At 21.4% G+C, this 20,822-nt stretch overlaps 6 protein-coding genes across 6 annotated transcripts; 2 read left to right on the top strand and 4 right to left on the bottom strand. All coding sequences in view use genetic code 6, as the record gives it.

Annotated features, from left to right (window-relative positions):
* Window positions 1–424: 424 nt before the first annotated feature.
* TTHERM_000675818 (hypothetical protein) lies at window positions 425–2,728 on the bottom strand (the record flags this gene model as incomplete). Its single annotated transcript, XM_012797438.1, has 2 exons — window positions 425–508; window positions 590–2,728. 2 exons carry the CDS (start codon window positions 2,726–2,728, stop codon window positions 425–427), a joined length of 2,223 nt encoding a protein of 740 aa, XP_012652892.1.
* A 768-nt stretch (window positions 2,729–3,496) lies between these two features.
* Window positions 3,497–5,800, bottom strand: TTHERM_000675819 (hypothetical protein; the record flags this gene model as incomplete). The annotated part of the gene is made up of 2 exons (XM_012797439.1): window positions 3,497–3,580; window positions 3,668–5,800. The coding sequence occupies 2 exons, from the start codon at window positions 5,798–5,800 to the stop codon at window positions 3,497–3,499; spliced, it is 2,217 nt and encodes a 738-aa protein (XP_012652893.1).
* Window positions 5,801–6,641: 841 nt separating this feature from the next.
* Window positions 6,642–8,956, bottom strand: TTHERM_00675820 (hypothetical protein; the record flags this gene model as incomplete). The annotated part of the gene is made up of 2 exons (XM_001015054.3): window positions 6,642–6,725; window positions 6,806–8,956. 2 exons carry the CDS (start codon window positions 8,954–8,956, stop codon window positions 6,642–6,644), a joined length of 2,235 nt encoding a protein of 744 aa, XP_001015054.2.
* Window positions 8,957–10,175: 1,219 nt separating this feature from the next.
* On the top strand, window positions 10,176–12,299 carry TTHERM_00675830 (SET domain protein; the record flags this gene model as incomplete). Its single annotated transcript, XM_001015055.3, has 3 exons — window positions 10,176–10,677; window positions 11,291–11,810; window positions 11,891–12,299. 3 exons carry the CDS (start codon window positions 10,176–10,178, stop codon window positions 12,297–12,299), a joined length of 1,431 nt encoding a protein of 476 aa, XP_001015055.2.
* A 1,207-nt stretch (window positions 12,300–13,506) lies between these two features.
* Window positions 13,507–15,683, bottom strand: TTHERM_00675840 (hypothetical protein; the record flags this gene model as incomplete). Its single annotated transcript, XM_001015056.2, has 6 exons — window positions 13,507–13,579; window positions 13,641–13,722; window positions 13,841–14,201; window positions 14,619–14,905; window positions 15,058–15,256; window positions 15,414–15,683. The coding sequence occupies 6 exons, from the start codon at window positions 15,681–15,683 to the stop codon at window positions 13,507–13,509; spliced, it is 1,272 nt and encodes a 423-aa protein (XP_001015056.2).
* A 2,122-nt stretch (window positions 15,684–17,805) lies between these two features.
* On the top strand, window positions 17,806–19,207 carry TTHERM_00675850 (hypothetical protein; the record flags this gene model as incomplete). The annotated part of the gene is made up of 3 exons (XM_001015057.3): window positions 17,806–18,414; window positions 18,481–18,623; window positions 18,709–19,207. The coding sequence occupies 3 exons, from the start codon at window positions 17,806–17,808 to the stop codon at window positions 19,205–19,207; spliced, it is 1,251 nt and encodes a 416-aa protein (XP_001015057.1).
* Between the last annotated feature and the right edge of the window lie 1,615 nt (window positions 19,208–20,822).

Genomic DNA, 20,822 nt, shown 5'->3' on the forward strand with positions numbered 1-20,822 from the left:
TAATCTTACAATGAAAATAAATTTTTAAAATCTAAGTAATTTATTTTTTTAAATCTTTTTTTTATTCTATTAAGGATTGATACCATTTATAATGTTTAATTAAAATCATGTTTATAAGTGTAGTAGGTAGACCTCAATGAAAAAAAATTAAGTAAATATTGATGCAGATTTGAAAATCTACTCTAAATTTAATGAAAAAATTAAGTACATGAAATGATTAATATGATTTGAAAATCTATTATAATAAAATTTTCATAAAATGATTCTAAAATAAAAAAGTCTACTTAATATATGAGGATTTGCAGTATTTACAAATTAATAAATAAAATTGCTAATTTTTTTAGATAGATAGAAATTAATCTCAGACAAAATTTAAATACAAAGAATAAAACAAACTTAATGTTTAAATTCAAATTATAATTTATCATGAATAATCTTTTTTCACCAGTTTCTTTTAATTTTTCAAAGCTACTGATTCTCTATCTTTACTCTTTTATTTCTCTGGATACTAAAATTTTATTTACAAAAATTATATTTAAAAATAAAAATTTTTTTAGCTAATAATAAATTCATTATTTTATTTATTTACTTTTTAATTACATCTATTTGGTTCATCTTCTTACTCACTTTCTTAGCTATCTTTATCATTCACAGACTCTTCATCTAATTTATTTTCATTATATGAATAGATCATGTAATTGCTTTCATCACTGTTTTAATCTTCGTCATAGCTATTTTAATCATCATTATCCGATTCTTCATTTTCTGAAGAGCTATCACTTTCTTATTAGGGAAAATACTATTTATAATATTTTCCATACTATTATTTTCTATATTATTTCTATTTCTTTTTGTGATTCTTATATGTTTCATCTTTATTGGTATATGGCTACTAAAATGTATCAGTTGAATTATAAATAAATCCATTTTTAAACATATCAATAGATAGTTTAATCCCTTCGGTTTACATTTTAAATAAAATCTAAGGAAGTCTAAATGTATTTAGTTTTTTAGTACGAAAAAGCATAACATCTTCTTCATATATTTCTTGCTCACAATTACAAGATGCAAAATTAATTGAATTTTAGATATTGAGTTGGTTAGAAAATATTATCTTACCTGAAGATAAACCATTTCGCTCATTATTTGAATTTAATTCGGTTTTAATTTCATCAAGATTAATTTTAATCAAATTATCAAATATCAAAACAGAATTTTAATTCAAAATATTTTTTAAATTTTTAACTGCATTTATTTTTTCTATTTTAAATAATTACTTTGCCTATGTCATATCATCTTTATGTAGAAGACCACATCCACATTAGTAAAAAGTAAAATTCTCACAGAGGGTTTTGGGAACATAATCTTCTAAATCTTATAAAAATTGGGCTCTGCTTTCTGTTATCTCTTCATCTTCAAAATTTTATTGGTTAACAATATCAAAAATAAATTTATCTATTTCTTCTTCATTTTTTGAGTTGTCAATATTTTTGATAAGTTTTGTCTAAATTTTAATATTTTTAAGACTATACACTTTACCACTAAAGTAATCTAATACAATCAAAGTGCCAATTAGTTCTAATGGGACATATAGAGGAAACCAGTAATAATTACCATCCGTCACATATACTATATCTAGATTTCTTTTAAATAAGTAAACTTTTTTTAGTTCTTCTTTTTCATCTGGAATATTGTATCTCATTTTTACACATTTATTAAACAAATCTGCAGAATATTATTGCTAATCAATCTCTTTAGTCATATAACAAGCCATATTAAACATCTATGCTACTTTTTCATTATAATTCAATCCATCTATTTTGTAAATTAATTCTGTTCTAATGAATATCTTATTATTATCAAAATAAGCATTTCCTTCATGCTAAAGTTATTAGTCGAAAATTATGCAGCTGTTTTCTGATATTTTTTTGAATGAGATGTTTTCAATCGCTAAAGGAGGTTATTCGTTTTAAACTTCTTTGTTTCCTGTTAAGTAAATAAGCATAGTATATTTAGAGTACAATCCTTATGATTTGTCTGCAAATGGAGTGTCATAATGAGATTTGAATTTTTTATCTCCTGGTGCGAAATTGTTTAGTCTAAATACATTATTGACCTTCATAAATTATTTTTTGTCAAAAAAATTGCTCTTTTCAATCATTTCTGTTAAACAATAAGACAATTAATTTGAGTGAAAAATCAATCTTTTTCCTCCTCTCTGTGTAGCATTTAAAGGCTGTGTATAGTAATTCAACTTATCTAATAAAAGGAGATTTTCAGTTGATCCTTAGATAATAAATGTTTAAATTTTATCTGTAACTATCTTGCTACTTTTTAACTTGAATTCTACATTACCAAAAAGGTGATCTAAGTTCAAAATATTTTCAAAATTATGATAAGAAAGATCATCAATATTAACAAATATGACTGAATAATTGTTAATTTCGATAAAATTATTTTTATCAAGGAACTACTAAAGTAAAGAAGTCTCAATATATTTCATAACTTTCCTAGATTCTGTTGGGAATGGACTTACTTCAATATTTTATAATGTAAAGCTCTGAAGATCATCAGAAAATACTAAATCTTAATCCTCTAAATCCAAAGAATCGAATACTAAATTTCGAGTATAATTCAACGCTTTCTATATTTTTTATTACTCAGAAAGATTGTTAAACTCCTGTTATTTTAAACTACTCATTCCAAATAAGTTTTGATTATCTTACATTATTCTAATGATTTAATTTTTTATTAAACATTATTTAATTTATGCTTTTATGTTTATAGCAGTATTTATAGTTCAATTATATCAGTTTTTCTGATATTTTTTATTTTCTTTTTGAAAAGCGCCAAAAAAAAAATTTCATCCACTTAAATAATAAAAAATAATTTTAGTTTTTCTTTTAATATTTTTGAAAAGTATCAAAATATATTTATATACGTATTTACACTCAAATACGTGTAAGCAACCAAAATAGTATAATCAAATAAATAAATAACTACAATCTTAAGTTTGAAAATAAAATTTAAATTATTGATGAATGTAAAATATTTTTTTTGGATAAATTATTTGTAATAAATTAAATATGTCAATTAATAGAATTAAAATTTTCTATTTTGATTTAAAATAGCTAATTATATCGATAGTAAAATTAAAAAGCCTCTTTATAATAATTAAATAGCTTTTATTAATATTTTGGTTTTAGTTATTAATCAAATTTTAATTTTATTTTAATTAGAATAAACTTTATGCATTTATTTTGATGATTATAAAAAATTCTAAAAAAATAAAAAAATTATTTTTTATTTAAAAAAAATATTTTTAAAATTATCATAATATAGGTCTTAAATAGTAAATTCTTTTATATATTAAAATTTGCATATTATAAAAATTAAAAATTAATTTGCTAAATGCTTTAGATAGAAATTAGTCTGAGCCAAAATATAAATATAATTAATAAAACAAACTTAATATTTAAACTCAAGATATATTTTATCACGAATAATCTTTAAACACCAGTTTCTTTTAATTTTTCAAAACTTCTGATTATTTATCTTTACACTTTTATTTCTCTGGATACTAAAATTTTATTTACAAAAAATTATTTTTAAAAATAAAAAAGTAATTAAGTTAATAAAACATTTATTTATTATTAAATTTACTTACTTTTTAATTACATCTATTTGGTTCATCTTCTTACTCACTTTCTTAGCTCTCTTTATCATTCTCAGACTCATTTTCTAATTTATTTTCATTAAATGAGTAGATCATGTAATTGTTTTCATCTCCATCACTGTTTTAATCTTCATCATAGCTATATTAATTATTGTTATCAGATTCTTCATTTTCTGAAGAGCTATCACTTTCATATTATTTACCATATTCTTTTCTATATTTTTTTCTATAGTATTTCTCCATATTTTCCTGATTCTTGTAAGCTGCATCTTTATTGGTATATGGCTACTAAAAAGTCTCAGTTGAATAATAAATAAATCCATTTTTAAACATATCTATTGATAATTTAATCCCTTCGGTTTACATTTTAAATAAAATCTAAGGGAGTCTAAATGTATTTAGTTTTTTAGTATGAAAAAGCATAACATATTCTCTACTTATATCTTGCTCACAATTACAGGATGCAAAATTAATTGAATTTTAGATATTTAGTTGGTTAGAAAATATTATCTTACCTGAAGATAAACCATTTCGCTCGTTATTGGAATTTAATTCGATTTTAATTTCATCAAGATTAATTTTAATCAAATTATCAAGTATCAAAACAGAATTTTAATCCAATATATTTTTTAAATTTTTAACTGCATTTATTTTTTCTCTGTAAAATAATTACTTTGCCTATGTCAAGGTATCTTCATATATAAGACCACATTCACATTTATAAAAAGTAAAATTCTCACAGAGGGTTTTTGGAACATAATCTTCTAAATCTTATAAAAATTGGGCTCTGCTTTCTGTTATCTCTTCATCTTCAAAATTTTATTGGTTAACAATATCAAAAATAAATTTATCTATTTCTTCTTCATTTTTTGAGTTGTCAATATTTTTAATAAGTTTTGTCTAAATTTTAATATTTTTAAGACTATACACTTTTCCGCTAAAGTAATCTAATACAATCAAAGTGCCAATTAATTTTAACGGGACATATAGAGGAAACCAGTAATAATTACCGTCCGTCACATAGGTTATGTCTAGATTTCTTTTCAATAAGTAAACCTTTTTTAGTTCTTCTTTTTCATCTGGAATATTGTATCTCATTTTTACACATTTATTAAACAAATCTGCAGAATATTGTTGCTAATCAATCTCTTTAGTCATATAACAAGCCATATTAAACATCTATGCTACTTTTTCATTATAATTCAATCCATCCATTTTGTAAATTAATTCTGTTCTAATGAATATCTTATTATTGTCAAAATAAGCATTTCCTTCATGCTAAAGTTATTAGTCGAAAATTATGCAGCTGTTTTCTGATATTTTTTTGAATGAGATGTTTTCAAAGGCTAAAGGAGGTTATTTGTTTTAAGCTTCTTTGTTTCCTGTTAAGTAAATAAGCATAGTATATTTAGAGTACAATCCTAATGATTTGTCTGCAAATGGAGTGTCATAATGAGATTTGAATTTTTTATCTCCTGGTGCGAAATTGTTTAGTCTAAATACATTATTGACCTTCATAAATTATTTTTTGTCAAAAAAATTACTCCTATTAATCATTTCTGTTAAACAATAAGACAATTAATTTGAGTGAAAAATCAATCTTTTTCCTCCTCTTTGTGTAGCATTTAAAGGCTGTGTATAGTAATTCAACTTATCTAATAAAAGGAGATTTTCAGTTGATCCTTAGATAATAAATGTTTAAATTTTATCTGTAACTATCTTGCTACTTTTTAACTTGAATTCTACATGACCAAAAAGGTGATCTAAGTTCAAAATATTTTCAAAATTATGATAAGAAAGATCATCAATATTAACAAATATGACTGAATAATTATTAATTTCGATAAAATTATTTTTATCAAGGAACTACTAAAGTAAAGAAGTCTCAATATATTTCATAACTTTCCTAGACTCTGTTGGGAATGGACTTACTTCAATATTTTATAATGTAAAGCTCTGAAGATCATCAGAAAATACTAAATCTTAATCCTCTAAAGCCAAAGAGTCAAATACTAAATTTCGAGTATAATTCAACGCTTTCTTTATTTTTTATTACTCAGAAAGATTGTTAAACTCCTGTTATTTTAAACTACTCATTCCAAATAAGTTTTGATTATCTTACATTATTCAAATGATTTACTTTTTTATTAATCAATATTTAATGAATGCTTTTATGTTATTAGAATTATTTATAGCTAAATTATATCAGTTTTTCTGATATTTTTTATTATCATTTTGAAAAGCGCCAAAACAAAATTTACATTAATTTAAATAATAAAGGATAGTTTAATATAATATATTTGAAAATTATCAAAATAAATTTATATACTTTTATACTTTCAAATAAGTGTAAGTAACCAAAATAATATTAGTAAATAAAAAAAATCATAACTTTGAAAATAAAAATCAAATTATTCATGAATCTAAAATATTTTTTTTTTGGATAAATTATCTGTTATAAACTAAATATATAACTTAATAAAATTAAAATTTTCTATTTTGATTTAATATAGCTGATTCTATCTAAAGAAAAATAAAAAAACATTTTTATCATAATTAAATAGCTTTTATTCATATTTTGATTTTAGTTATTTATTAAATTTTAATTATAGATTAATTAGAATAAACTTTATGTATTTATTGCTAATTAAGGTATTGAAATTTGAAAGCTAAGTAGCCTTCTTGCTTTTTTTATTTTAATTTGTCAGAGTTTATCTGGTAGATCTACCTGTGATTTTATTAAAAAGAAAGGCCTTTTAATTTTTTATGAAAAACTAATTTTTTTGCTTTAAAACATTCATATTACAGGTCTAAAAAAATAAAAAAGTCTTTTTAATATATGAGGTTTTACAGTATATATATTAATACATAAAATTACTAAATGCTATAGATAGAAATTAGTTTGAGCTAAAATATAATATAATTAATAAAATAAACTTAATGTTTAAACTCAAAATATATTTTATCATGAATAATCTTTATACACCAGTTTCTTTTAATTTTTCAAAGCTTCTGATTATTTATCTTTACACTTTTATTTCTATGGATACTAAAATTTTATTTACAAAAAGTTTATTTTAAAAATAAAAAATTAACTAAGTTAATGATACATTTATTTAATTTATTTACTTTTTAATTGCATCTACTTGGCTCATCTTCTTGCTCACTTTCTTAGCTATGTTTATCATTCTCAGACTCTTTTTCTAATTTACCTTAATTATATGAGTAGATGATGTAATTGTTTTCAATACTATTTTAATCTTCATCACTGTTATTATCTTCATCACTGTTTTAATCTTCATCACTGTTTTAATCTTCGTCACTGTTATCATCTTCATCAAAGATATTATAATCACTATTATCAGATTCTTCATTTTTTGAAGAGTTATCAATTTCTTATTTGAACTTATTCTTGTAAACTGCAGCTTTATTTGTATATGGCTACTAAAAAGTCTCAGTTGAATTATAAATAAATCCATTTTTAAACATATCAATAGATAATTTAATACCTTCTGTTTACATTTCAAATAAAATTTAAGGAAGTCTGAATGTATTCAATTTTTTATTATGAAAAAGGATAACATCTTCTTCATCGATTTCTTGCTCACAGTTACAAGATGCAAAATTAATTGAATTTTTGATATTTAGTTGGTTAGAGAATATTATCTTACCTGAAGATAAATCATTTTGCTAATTATTAGAATCTAATTTAATTTTAATTTCATCGATATTAATTTTAATCAAATTATCAAATATCAAAACAGAATTTTAATTCAGAATTTTTTTTAAATTTTAAACTGCATTTTTTTTCTCTATCTTAAATAATTACTTTGCCTATGTAATGTTATCATCGTCTCTCAGACCACATCTACATTTGTAAAAAGTAAAATTCTCACATAGGGTTTTGGGAACATAATCCTCTAAATCTTATAAAAATTGGGCTCTGCTTTCTGTTATCTCTTCATCTTCAAAATTTTATTGGTTAACAATATCAAAAATAAATCTATCTATTTCTTCTTCATTTTTTGAGTTGTCAATGTTTTTAATTATTTTTGACTAAATTTTAATATTTTTAAGATTGTACACTTTTCCGTTAAAGTAATCTAAAACAATTAAAGTGCCAATTAATTCTAATGGAACATATAGAGGAAACCAGTAATAATTACCGTCTGTCACATATACAATTTCTAGATTCCTTTTCAATAAGTAAACCTTTTTTATTTCTTCTTTTTCATCTAGATTACTGTATCTCATTTTTACACATTTATTAAACAAATCTGCAGAATATTGTTGCTAATCAATATCTTTAGTCATATAACAAGCCATATTAAACATCTATGCTACTTTTTCATTATAATTCAATCCATCTATTTTGTAAATTAATTCTGTTCTAATGAATATCTTATTATTGTCAAAATAAGCATTTCCTTCATGCTAAAGTTATTAGTCGAAAATTATGCAGCTGTTTTCTGATATTTTTTAGAATGAGATGTTTTCAATCGCTAAAGGAGGTTATTCGTTTTAAACTTTTTTGTTTCCTGTTAAGTAAATAAGCATAGTATATTTAGAGTATAATCCTTATGATATGTCTGCAAAAGGAGTGTCATAATGAGATTTGAATTTTTTATCTCCTGGAGCAAAGTTGTTTAGTCTAAACACATTATTAATCTTTATAAATTCTTTTTTATCAAAAAAATTACTCTTTTCAATCATTTCTGTTAAACAATAAGACAATTAATTTGAGTGAAAAATTAATCTTTTTCCTCCTCTCTATGTAGCATTTAAAGGTTATGTATAGTAATTTAACTTATCTAATAAAAGAAGATTTTCAGTTGATCCTTAGATAATGAATGTTTAAATTTTGTCTGTAACTATCTTGCTACTTTTTAACTTGAATTCTACTTGATCAAAAAGGTGATCTAAGTTCAAAATATTTTCAAAATTATGATAAGAAAGATCGTCAATATTAACAAATATGACTGAATAATTGTTAATTTCGATAAAATTATTTTTATCAAGGAACTACTAAAGTAAAGAAGTCTCAATATATTTCATTACTTTCCTAGACTCTGTTGGGAATGGACTTACTTCAATATTTTATAATGTAAAGCTCTGAAGATCATCAGAAAATACTAAATCTTAATCTTCTAAATCCAAAGAATCAAATACTAAATTTCGAGTATAATTCAACGCTTTCTATATTTTTTATTGCTCAGAAAGATTGTTAAACTCCAGTTATTTTAAATTACTCAATCCACATAAGTTTTGATTATCTTACATTATTCTAATGATTTACTTTTTTATTAATCATTATATAATGAATGCTTTTATGTTTATAGAATTATTTATAGCTAAATTATATCAGTTTTTCTGATATTTTTTATTATCTTTTTGAAAAGCGCCAAAACAAAATTTATATTTAAACAACCTACCAAAAAAATAGAAAATAAATAAATATAATCATAAGTTTGAAAATAAAATTAAAATTATTCATAAATCTAAAATATTTTTTTATGATTAAATTATTTATATATCCTAAATAAGCCAATAAATAAAATTAAAAGTTTCTATTTTGATTTAAAATAGGTTATTATAAAAAATGCATCCTCATTAATTAATTAAAATATTTTGTTAAAAAATTACAAAAATTAATGGTGTATTTTCAATATAAGTTTTTTAATATAATTTATTATATAATTATTTTATGCTTAATTGATAGTCCTTTCAAAATTGAATAGATTTAATAAAAAGATAATTGAATTAACGTTATATTTGATATAAAAAATATTAATTTAGTTAGAATTGTCATTTAAAAATAAATAAGCTCATATATAATAGTAAATAAAAATGGAAAATCTTAAAATAAATTTCTCCTTTTCTATTTTTAATTCAATATTATAATATTTTAAATTAGTAATACAGAATATTCTGTTTTGATTGAATTAAGAATTAATATATTATATATGTTAATTGATTGTAAATTGAAATAATTCAATAGAAATACAGTAATTAATTATTTTTAAATCTCTTATTAAAACAATCTTAATTGCTTTTCAATTATAAAATTTTAAATTCAAAGTATGTAATATGATTTTAAAGGACTTTATTTAATGTAAATAAATTAAATAAAAATTAATCAAAAGAAAGAAAATTCTCAACATTATATATAAAATTTAATTTAAAATGTTTGCTTGATTCTTCATTTACAAATGCTTACTATGTAAATAAGATATTAAATGATAATTATGTATATATTTTAGATATGAGGATTTTACATATTAATTCATATTATTTTTTATTGTATTTATGAATGTATGTATGTATGTTTATATGCTCTTCCTATGAAACTTTGAATGTTTGTATATCTTTATGATAAATTCCTTATCAAGAAAATTAGAAGCATAAATAGATTGATAGATACATAGATACATATATATATATAGTAAAGAAAATTATAAAATAGAAATAATAAGTAAAAATAAATAATTATTTAGGGTAAATGCAAAGGATAGGGAAAGAATTCGTTAATTAATCAGTGTATAAATATCCTCAAACAAAACGATTATTAGAATGGCTTACTAAAGACGGATATTTTAAACTGCGTATGCATAAATCTATTGAATTAGATAAAGTTTATGATGATAAGTGGAAAGTAGATAAAGGATTCGGTTTAAGAGCAGCATAAAATATAAATGCAAATGAAGAAATATTTTTAGTTTCTACAGAGAATTGCATAACTGGTCTTGAGCTGATTGACTGCGATAGAATTAAGGCCTTCGAAATCAATAAGACTGTTAGCATGATTGCATCTAAATATTATGAAAAGAATTTACCATAGCTCTACTACACATAAAATATCTTAAAAATAATCTGCTAAATATTTGCTCACAGCTCAGGTGATTAAATGAAAATGTATCCGTTTGCAAACACCCTTTTAGAGCATTATAATAACCAGACCACTACAAAAAATCCTCTTTTTTGGGATAAAAACGCTATTAAAGGTAAAATCATGCTTAATAATTTTCAAAATCAAATATATTAAATCTGCATATCTTCTGCTTTTTTTGATAAAGATCTTCAGATCCAATATTTCTGCAATAAATAATCAATCAATCAATCAAACAAGCAATTTAATTTAGAAAAATGAAAGTAACTTTAATATTAATTTAAGAGTGAAAATTAATTAATAAAATAATTACTATAAAATAATAGTTAAGATTTGCATTTGTAATTAATAAAATTATCTATCATATTATTAAAAATAAATAAAAACTTCAGGGATAGTTAGTTAGTTAGATATAAAACGAATTAAAGTTCAAACAAATAAATTTTTGATGAAAAAGAAAAATGTTTTTTTGAAAATCAAATTAACATTTAATATTCTATTAAAAAATAACATCACAACAACAGATAGATATTTTAAATATGAAATATTAAAAGATAGCATCAAAACAACATATATTTTAAATATGAAATTATATTTTCAGGACTTAAGCAAAATTTAAAGAGAAACAATTAATTGAAAGGATTTTTATAAATGTCAAAGCAAGATATTGATTGATTGATTAAGATAACTTTTTTAATTAAGTAAACTTTATTTTAACTGTTTAATAGGTATTTACTCATCCAATTTGGCTAGCATTATTAGTTCAACTTAGTCTTAATTTGTCAGCATGAACGAAGATTTGCTCTAAAATAGAATGTTTGGATTTAACTTAAGTAAATTTATTGAAATGATGTCAGTAGTTAGAAGCAGAAATTTAAACTTTTGTCCTGAATAGCCAAAATTTTTTGATATAAATTCTGTCGTTATTATGTCACCAGTTGTAGATTGGATAAATCATTCGTTTGATCCAAATTGTAAATTGACAGGTGCTTATTATCAGCATGAAACAGAGAGTTTTGTGGTTGTCAAGGCTGCAAAAGATATCAAACAAGGAGAAGAACTCACAGTAAATTATGGAAATATGAATAATATGGATTATTTGATGCGTTATGGATTTGTAAACTAATCAAATCCTCACAATGAACTCTCTTTGACTTTAAACTTTGACGATTATCTTGAATACACATCCTAATTGTTTGATTTCAAGCAAAAAATTTTCAAAACCCAAGAAGATTTCTCACTAGATAGGTAAAATAAAGCAAAATTCTTTTGTTTAAATTCATAGAAAGTATCGTAAAAGCTATAATAATCCTTTAAATTTCTAATAGATTTATTTTGTTCGAGAACAGAATCAACAAAAACTTACTTAGAAGTTTAAGAATATACTTTTTAAAGAATGAAGATTTATTGACAAATCCAGAAATAGCTTCATATAGATATAAAGATTTTGATAAGTAAATCAGTACTGAAAATGAGCTGATTATTTGCAAATTCATGATAGAAACTTTGAAAAAAGAGTTAGAAAAGTACTAAAAAGCTAGAATAAATACATTAGACATGAATTAACTCATGCATCCAAATAAAAAGGACTAAATAATTAATCTTGATTCACATGAGGATTTGATCTATGTTTAAAATTAAAACTATCGTAACATGCTCCATATATGCATAGATGAGCAAACAAACATTTAAAAAAATATTAAATTCTTTGAAAAACAACTACAAAATCTTGTTTGAGTTATTCATTCATTCAGTTTGCCAGCTAATTAGCAAGCAAGCAAATAAACAAACAATTAAAAAAATAAACAAACTAATAATATTAAATTAGATATAATTTTAGCTAAATCGTAATAATTAAATGAATTTGGTTCATTATAATAGAGCAAAAGGCTAAAAATCAATTAAAAACGGCAAATCAATAAATAAGTAAATAAATAAATAGTAAAAATAATTGTAATAACTGCTTATTAGATATGATAGAATAAAATCAGTAGTAAAAGAAAGCACTATTTATTTTTATCATTTCTTATTAGAGTAGTTAATTAATAGTTTATTTATAACAAAGCAATTTATATTTATTTGCTTATTTATTTACTATTCTCCATATTATCTTTAATCTAAAAATATTCTTTTCAAACAAACAAACAAATCTAATTAATTAATTAACTCATAAATTAATTATTATTTACATTTTTATTAATAAAATATTTATTTTAAATGTTTGGTTTAATTATTACAAATAAAAATATCAATTTTTATCAACCTAAATTAATTTATAAATTTTTTTTAAAAGAAATTAAATATAAAATGAATCTAAAAATTAATTAGATTAAAAAGATTAAAATTTAAAATTAGTTGTTTAATTCCTTTTTTTCGCACAAAAATATTTACATTTTTTTAATAATTTTCAATAGAAATTAGATATATAAATAAATATAAAAGTCTTTATTTAATAGAATTAAAATCTATTATTTTTTGTTTAATTTTACTTAATTAATTATTTAAAGCTTTTTTAAAATAAATAAATAAATTATAAAAATATGTTTGTTAACTTTCTTGCTAAAACTTTCTCTCCAAAACATGTCCGAATGTGATTATGTAGATAAAAATTAGATTTAAAATCTTCACTATTAAATTGATTTATTTATTTAATTATTTTATTTTAAAACAAAGCAACACATTTAGAATAAGATTGATTTATGAATATTAATTGATGGAGGATATAAAAAAGAAGAGTACATACATTAAATTAATTGAAATAAATATTTAAAATATACAGAAAATAATTTTTTTAAAGAGTTGAAAAAGAAAAATTAAATGTTTGAAATGAGTAAAAAAGTTGTGTTTGTTTTGTTTTGTTTTGAGTTGCTTAGTTTGAAATAGATTTTTTAACTTAAAATATAAATAAATAAATACATACATACATAGCTGATAAACAAATTACTCATAAGTTTATAGTGTATTTTTCTCTAAAAAAGGAGAACTTTTTACTTGCTATATCGAATCCAAATTTTTTACTTTTTATAATGAGTTAAATTATTTTTACTTATTTTTTTAGATAAATAAATTTGTATTTACAGAATATTTTTGGTAAGTTCTTTTATTTCTTGCTTGTTCGGAGGTTGGTGAAATTTTGTTTTTGGCATTTCTTCTATGAATTCTAATTTTAAGTTTAAATAAAGCATTATAAACAGCTTTTTGGTTAAATTTTTAATTAAAAATGTTAAATTAAAAAGATTTGTTTTTGTAAGGAAATCAAGTCAATTGATGATTATTACATAATTATTTTAACGGATATTTTTTTTGCATTTTTATATAGAATTGATAGTCTGACTCAAGTTGCTTGTTGTCTAGCTTAAATCCCTTTTAAGATTCTTTCAACTTGTTTATTTCTTCCTAGTATATTTCAGGTGCCCACTTGTAATTTGTTTAACTTCTTGCAAGAGATTTTTAGAAATCTGGAGTTGAAACATATTTATCTGTTTGCTTAAAATTCATCAAGTGAGGATTTCCTTCAAAATTAGATGGACGTATCTTGTTAAAATGTTTATCTTTACCCTTTATAAAAATTCCATGTACTCTTGGTTCTATTAAATTATGAGTGACATTATAATATCCTATTGAAGGTACCTTGTTTTCCTATAGTAAATAATTACAAATAAATTAACATTAAATAAATCCTACAACTTTAATTAGTTCTTATCAAAAGTATATTAATCTATTTGCTTAGTTTATATTTAGCTTTTAACACTCATTTGTTATATTTTACTAAAATTCAAATTTAGAACATATTTATCAAAAAATGCCATAATATTATTAATCAATTTTCCAACTTTTTTAGATTAATATTTTATCTTAGCTTCATAAATAATCTGTGTTTTTTAAGATTTTATTTTAGCTAATTTAGATATTTCATAATTTGTTAGTGTTTTCTCTTTTATTTTTTGAATATTTTAACAGTAAAACTGCAATTAATAAATAAATAAATAATCAAAGCAAATTTCATATTAAATTTTGCTGCATTCTTATTATCATAAAAAGATTTATAAAAATTACATGATATTAATCATTAAAACCTAAACGAGGCTATTTTACTGTTCCTCCGCCTCCTCGAACATTTGAATGCTGAGAATTAGGTTTGGTGCTACCCTCTTTAGAAGGAGAAAACTAACTATGAGTTTCTCTTAATTTATTTGGCTAAATTGTTTTTATCTTAAATTCTTAATAATTAATGGATTTTGGCTTATTTTATTACTAAGCATCCTCATTAGTTTTGTTGAGCTCCAAATAGTTAGATCTTTAATATGTCCTTTTATCGTCCATAATTACTTATTACTTTTTTTCTTTTTATAAAGTGAATAAATATTTAAGTTAGAATTACTTTTTAATAGAAAATAAATAACACGAACAATTCTTATAAAGCATTTATTTCATAAGAATCTGAAACACACACACAATATATCTATCTATCTTTTTAGCTATTACAAAAAATTACTTCCATTAGAGCCTGGCATAATTATGGTATCAAAAAGGAGATGATTTAAACTCTATGTTCTGGATGCTAGCTGTAAATTCTTCTATGAAAACAAATTGGACTTGTCTAATCTATTATCAGTAGAATAATGTTTGCTATTTTTTCTAGATTAGCTATCTTGATCTAGATCATTTTCGTTATTTTAGTCAGAGTTTTCTTCCTATTTAAAGATTTAAACATTATTTACATGCTTTAAATGTATTTTTCTTGCAAATATTTGTTCATTTTCTCAACATTTTAAATATATTTGTTGATGTTGTTATTTTTTGAAACAACTTGCTATTTAATAAATATCTAATTATAATTAAAACACATACTCTTATTAATCTGCCGACGCTATCTCGTTCGTGGATAAATGGAATAAATTTATTTGAATGAAAAGTAGCCATTGGACTCAAGGCAGAAGTCATACCCATTTTTTATTCACTCTTTACCGTTTTATTAGGAGATTCAATTAAATTATTTTTGTCAGTGGAAACCCAATTAGTTTCTGTTAAAAAACCTCCTAACCACATTTGATGCCTCTTACTGACATCTTTCATTTTTTGCTTATCCTGCTAAATTGATTGCCTCAAATCGATGCTCATTTTTAATAAATAATGCTAAACGCTCCAATCTCCTAATTGTGATAAAACTATTAATTTGCTATCTAAATTTCTAAATAATTATTGTTAATTGCTTTTCAATCTTTTGATTACTTAATTTATTTAATTACTAAAACTGCTCTATTTTAAAAGCTAATCAATTAATTTACTAATTAATACCTACTTAGCCTTTCCACTATATCAAAACATAGTATTTCAGCATAATAATTAAAACATAAAAACTTCAAAAATATTAAGCAAATCTATTTTATTTATAAAGCTTTTAAAATCTCAAATAAGTAATTAATAAAATTAATAATATGTAAGTTATAATTGTTGAAAATCCTTCAAAGCTTAAACTTTTCTTTCTAACTAATAATAAATAAATAAATCAGTCATTAAAGAAACGTTAGTAGAAAAATATAATTTTGATAGCTTCTTTAAAAAAAAAATATAATTAATAATAAATAATTTATTTTATTGATTATTTAGTTATTTTTTTAAATTACTTCTTAATTAAGAAAAAGTACATACAAAAATTATTACATTTCCTTTCTATAAATAATTTTATGAAATCAGGGAAAAAAAATTCAATTTCAAAATACTTGTAACAATATTATCACCTACCTAAATATGATTTGAAATAATCTTCTATCTATCTAAAGTATTTATTTTATAAATATTTAAAATTGTAAATTATCCTAATTACATTTTTATATTGATTTTTTTCTTCAAAACATAATTAATTGAAAAGAAAATCATTCTTTACTATTTCAATAAATTTAGATAGATGAGCATCCAAATATGTCTATTCATTAAAAATTAATCAGTTAGCTAAAGACCGTCAAATTAAGAAGCTTTTTTTAAAATTTCGAAATAAAAAATTATATTTCATTTTCTTTGTTAATTTTCCTTTAATTTTCAAGTTATTACTATAAAAGCATTAATTTACTTTGAAAATTCAATCAAAAAAAACTAAAATGCTTTTTTCAATCTCAAAAATGTTTAGTTTTTTAATAAATTTTGTAAATATGATTATTAATCAATAAAACATCATCATTGTTTTAACTAAATATATATATATTAGAGCCTAATATTGTTTTATTTTCTTAAAAAAAATATCATTATAAAACAAAGCAGTGACCATAATACTCGTTTTATTATGAAAACTAAAAATTTTGCCTGTTTATAGCTATTTAAAGGCATTTTTTTATCTCTGAAATTAATTATAATCATTGGGCATTTATAATCAATAAAGTAGCATTGATATTTTTTTTTAGCATAGATAGCAGCAAAATAAATATATTTAACAAATTCTTCCAATTAAATTGGATGATTACCCTAATATATAATATTATTTTTGAAAATCTTAAATTTGATTAAGTTTTAATAAAATTTAATAGAAAATTAAAAAATTGATAAATTGATAATTAAAAATATAAAGTTTTTTGACCAATATTTAGAATATACTATTTATATTTAATTATTTAATTCTTTGTTTTACTCCAAAATTTTTATTTATTTTACTTCTTTAAATTTCTTTTAATAAGTTTTAATGTGTTAGTTTAATTTGTTTAATGATTGCTTCACCCACCCTCCATATTAATTAAACTAACAAACAATTAAATTAAATCTTAAAAACCTTTAATTTTTACAAAATATTGAGAAGATTTAAAGCCTCCTCCTATTAATTAAAGGATACAAAAACAAACTGAAATAATTATATTATTATTAATTTATTCTAAATAAAAATTAATTTACCCTTTAAAAAAAGAAAAATAATTAATTATAAAAGACCCAACCCTTTTTAATACAAAGAGCAGCGAGTATCTTCGTTTGAAATTTCTTTTAATACCTCCTATTTTATACTCTATTTGATACCTCCTTAGATAGTCAATCCATTTATTAGGTTTTTGCCATACATTTGATACCTCCTCCTTAAATACTATTTCTCAATCTTAAATAATTCCAAGTATTTATTTGAATATCACTTATTTATTTGAATTACTTTGGCTTTAATTAACTTATTCAAATACTTAAATTATTACTTTTGCAAATAATAGGCTGTAAATAGATCATTGAATCGATCCCACTCTACTTAAATTCCTAAATATTTAAGACTCAAATGAAATCTCATTCAAAGAAATACCAAGTAACAAATAATTTAGATGCTGACAATGAATTATATCCTCAATCACAAATTTAGAGTTCCAATAATGATTAGTAAACTCAACTGAACAGTCAAGAAGAAAATAACCCTGATATGATTGAAACTGAAGATATAAACTTTAATCCAAATAACTCCAATAAACCAACAAATAGTTCTTATAAAATTCAAACAATAAACTTAGAGAATAACAATCTAGGTGAAAATACTTCGCAATAGACTTCAACAATTAAAAAAAATATCAATAGCAACAATTAGAATTCTATTATAGAAACAACCTATTAGCAAGATAAATTCATAAATGGTGCAATAATTGCAATTAGGTCTCAAAATCTAGCTGTTAAGTATATTGTTGACCATATTAAGGAAATAACAGACAGAAATTTGTCTGAAGCTTATGTAAGAAAGATATGGGATCATTGGCTTAAATACAAAGATATTTACTTCTCTTCAACACATAAAACAAGACTCTACACAAAGCATGAAGCCATTCAACTTTATGATGCTATTTTTAAGCAATATAATCCAACTAACTAATCTTAAAGTATTATCCCTAAAATCAAAGAAGTAATTATCAAAAAATCTTATTTTAACTAAAAATTATATCCCTTTTGTTTTTTTAAAACAATCTAGGTATTGTAAAAACATGCTATAACAAAAAAATTGTTTATCAACTACTCACAATTCGAAGAAGTCAAAGGACTAGATACTGAAGAAACATATCTCTCAATTAAAGAAGCTATAGACTCAGGTTAGTAATCTGATGAGCCAAAATGGTATTTGCTTTTTATAATTTTTATCTATTTTAAGTGTTGTGTTTTTTTATGTTAAATTATTAAATAATTTTCATTTTAAATTTAGGATTGATGTCAGTGTAAGAATGATGATTTCAGCAAGCTAGTTTGAATACAAGAAACAGATTGAAATTCAATGTTTTAATAAACTTAAAAATTATTTGCAATTTTCTTGTATATAATTGGTTGGTGTAGTTATGGGTGAAACACTTAATGGAAGAGGAAAATTCATTTATATCCATTGTAGATATGATCAGTTAATACTAAAGAGGAACAAGTACTTGAAAAGATTCTTGCTTGAAGTTATTCCTGACTGGTTTTATTCTTATAACTGTGTGCATAGTCAAAAAATTGCTATTTTTAAGTACTCTAAATTTTTATATCTCTAACGCAAGATACTTGAGGAGTAAGAAAGAAAAAGATTTATTCCTAATCCAGTCAATCCTCAGATAAATCAAACCAATCGTTTTAACAATTCTAGTGCTATAAATACCTCCCTTAACATTTCCTATCAATCATCTGCTGTTCCTAATACGAGTAGTATACCTCTGAACAGTTTATTCTGATAGAACAATATTAAATTTAAATATATAAAGAAAATAAATATGTATCCTATTAAATTTTTTGTTTCATTTGATTTAATTTCACTTATTTAATTGAAAAAAAATTAAATATCTAATTTATTTTGTTGTCTTTTTGAATTAAATTTAAATAAAATAATACATTTTTATCAAAATATAAATTTGTCTATCTATCTATCTATATTTATTTTAAAATCAATTAAATAATTTAAAAATATTTTAATTTTTCATTTTTTTGATAAATACTTTTAGAATTACAATAGTCAGTAAGTAAGTAAGTAAGTAAGTAAGTAAGTAAGTAAGTTGTTTAAATGTATGAATGAATATTTATTTTTTTGTTATTAAATTTTTTTTGGCTTTTAATTTATTTTTCGTTTGATTTAATTTCTCTTACTTAGGTGAATAAAATAATTTTAATCATTTATTTTGTTGTCTTATTGAAGTAAAATAAAATAATACATTTTTATCAAATTTATTTGTCTATTTATTTATAATATATTAAAATCAATTGAATAATTTAAAAATATTTTTATTTTGATAGACAATTATTTTGGAATTATAATAGCAAATAATATATAAAGTCAGTCGCTTCTTTGCATAGATATTTTTTATTAGTTTTTATAAATTTTTTGGCTTTTAATTTATTTTTATTTTTATATTAATTAAATAATTCTACTTTTCTTCTTATAGGATACTTCATTAAATCGTTTACAATTTAACTATATTAATCAAGTAGATTTGTTTTGATATTAATTTATTTGAATAAATAACTTTCTTTAAAAATTTTATAATAAAAATAAAGATCTCTGTTATTCTACCTTCTATAATTTGTCATCTTTTAAAATACTCATATAAATATATAGGCATTTTTAAACCTATTACTTATAAGCTAAGTAGCAATCACTTTTTTATTTTGTCATATTTAACTTTGCTTGATATTTTAGAGATAGTTTTTTAAAATTAGTTATAAAATTAGAAATATTAGAAAATTTTATCTTAAAAAAATGTTTAAAATAAAAGAGTAAATGTTTATTTATTTCTAAAATCAAAGTATAAAAATTTTATTATTTATTTATTTATAAAATGAAAATATAAATATTATTTTATTTATTTTTTTGTTTTTTTTGCTTTTGTGTTTGCTTTTTTAAATAAAAAAAAATTATTGATACTTTTTTAAAAAAAAGAGATCAAAGAGTTATTGGCTAATAAATAAAAAAATTTAATAAAAAAATTATTTTGAAAAAATAAAATTTATAAAGATAGGTAGGATTGAGGAAATTGCTAAACACAAACAAACAAACAAACAAACAAACAAACAAACAAACAAGTTACTTACTTTGAACATAATGAATGCAGTAAGTTAAAAAGTTCTAAATAAACAATACTAAATGAAAAAATAAAGTTTTTATTAGTTATTTTAATTTTAATGTAAAATTGAATATCTTTTTTAAGTTTACAATCAAAAGTGTTTTTATTTATTAATTGAATACAACAAAAGTATTCTTTAAATATTTTTGTGGTAATAAATGCTTTGAATTAAGCAGTAAGATAACCCTAACATATTTGTTTTCTTTCTTCTGGAAAATTTCCTTAGTTGAAC

Source organism: Tetrahymena thermophila (genome assembly GCF_000189635.1).
Source record: "Tetrahymena thermophila SB210 genomic scaffold scf_8254658, whole genome shotgun sequence".
Lineage (NCBI taxonomy): Eukaryota > Ciliophora > Oligohymenophorea > Hymenostomatida > Tetrahymenidae > Tetrahymena > Tetrahymena thermophila.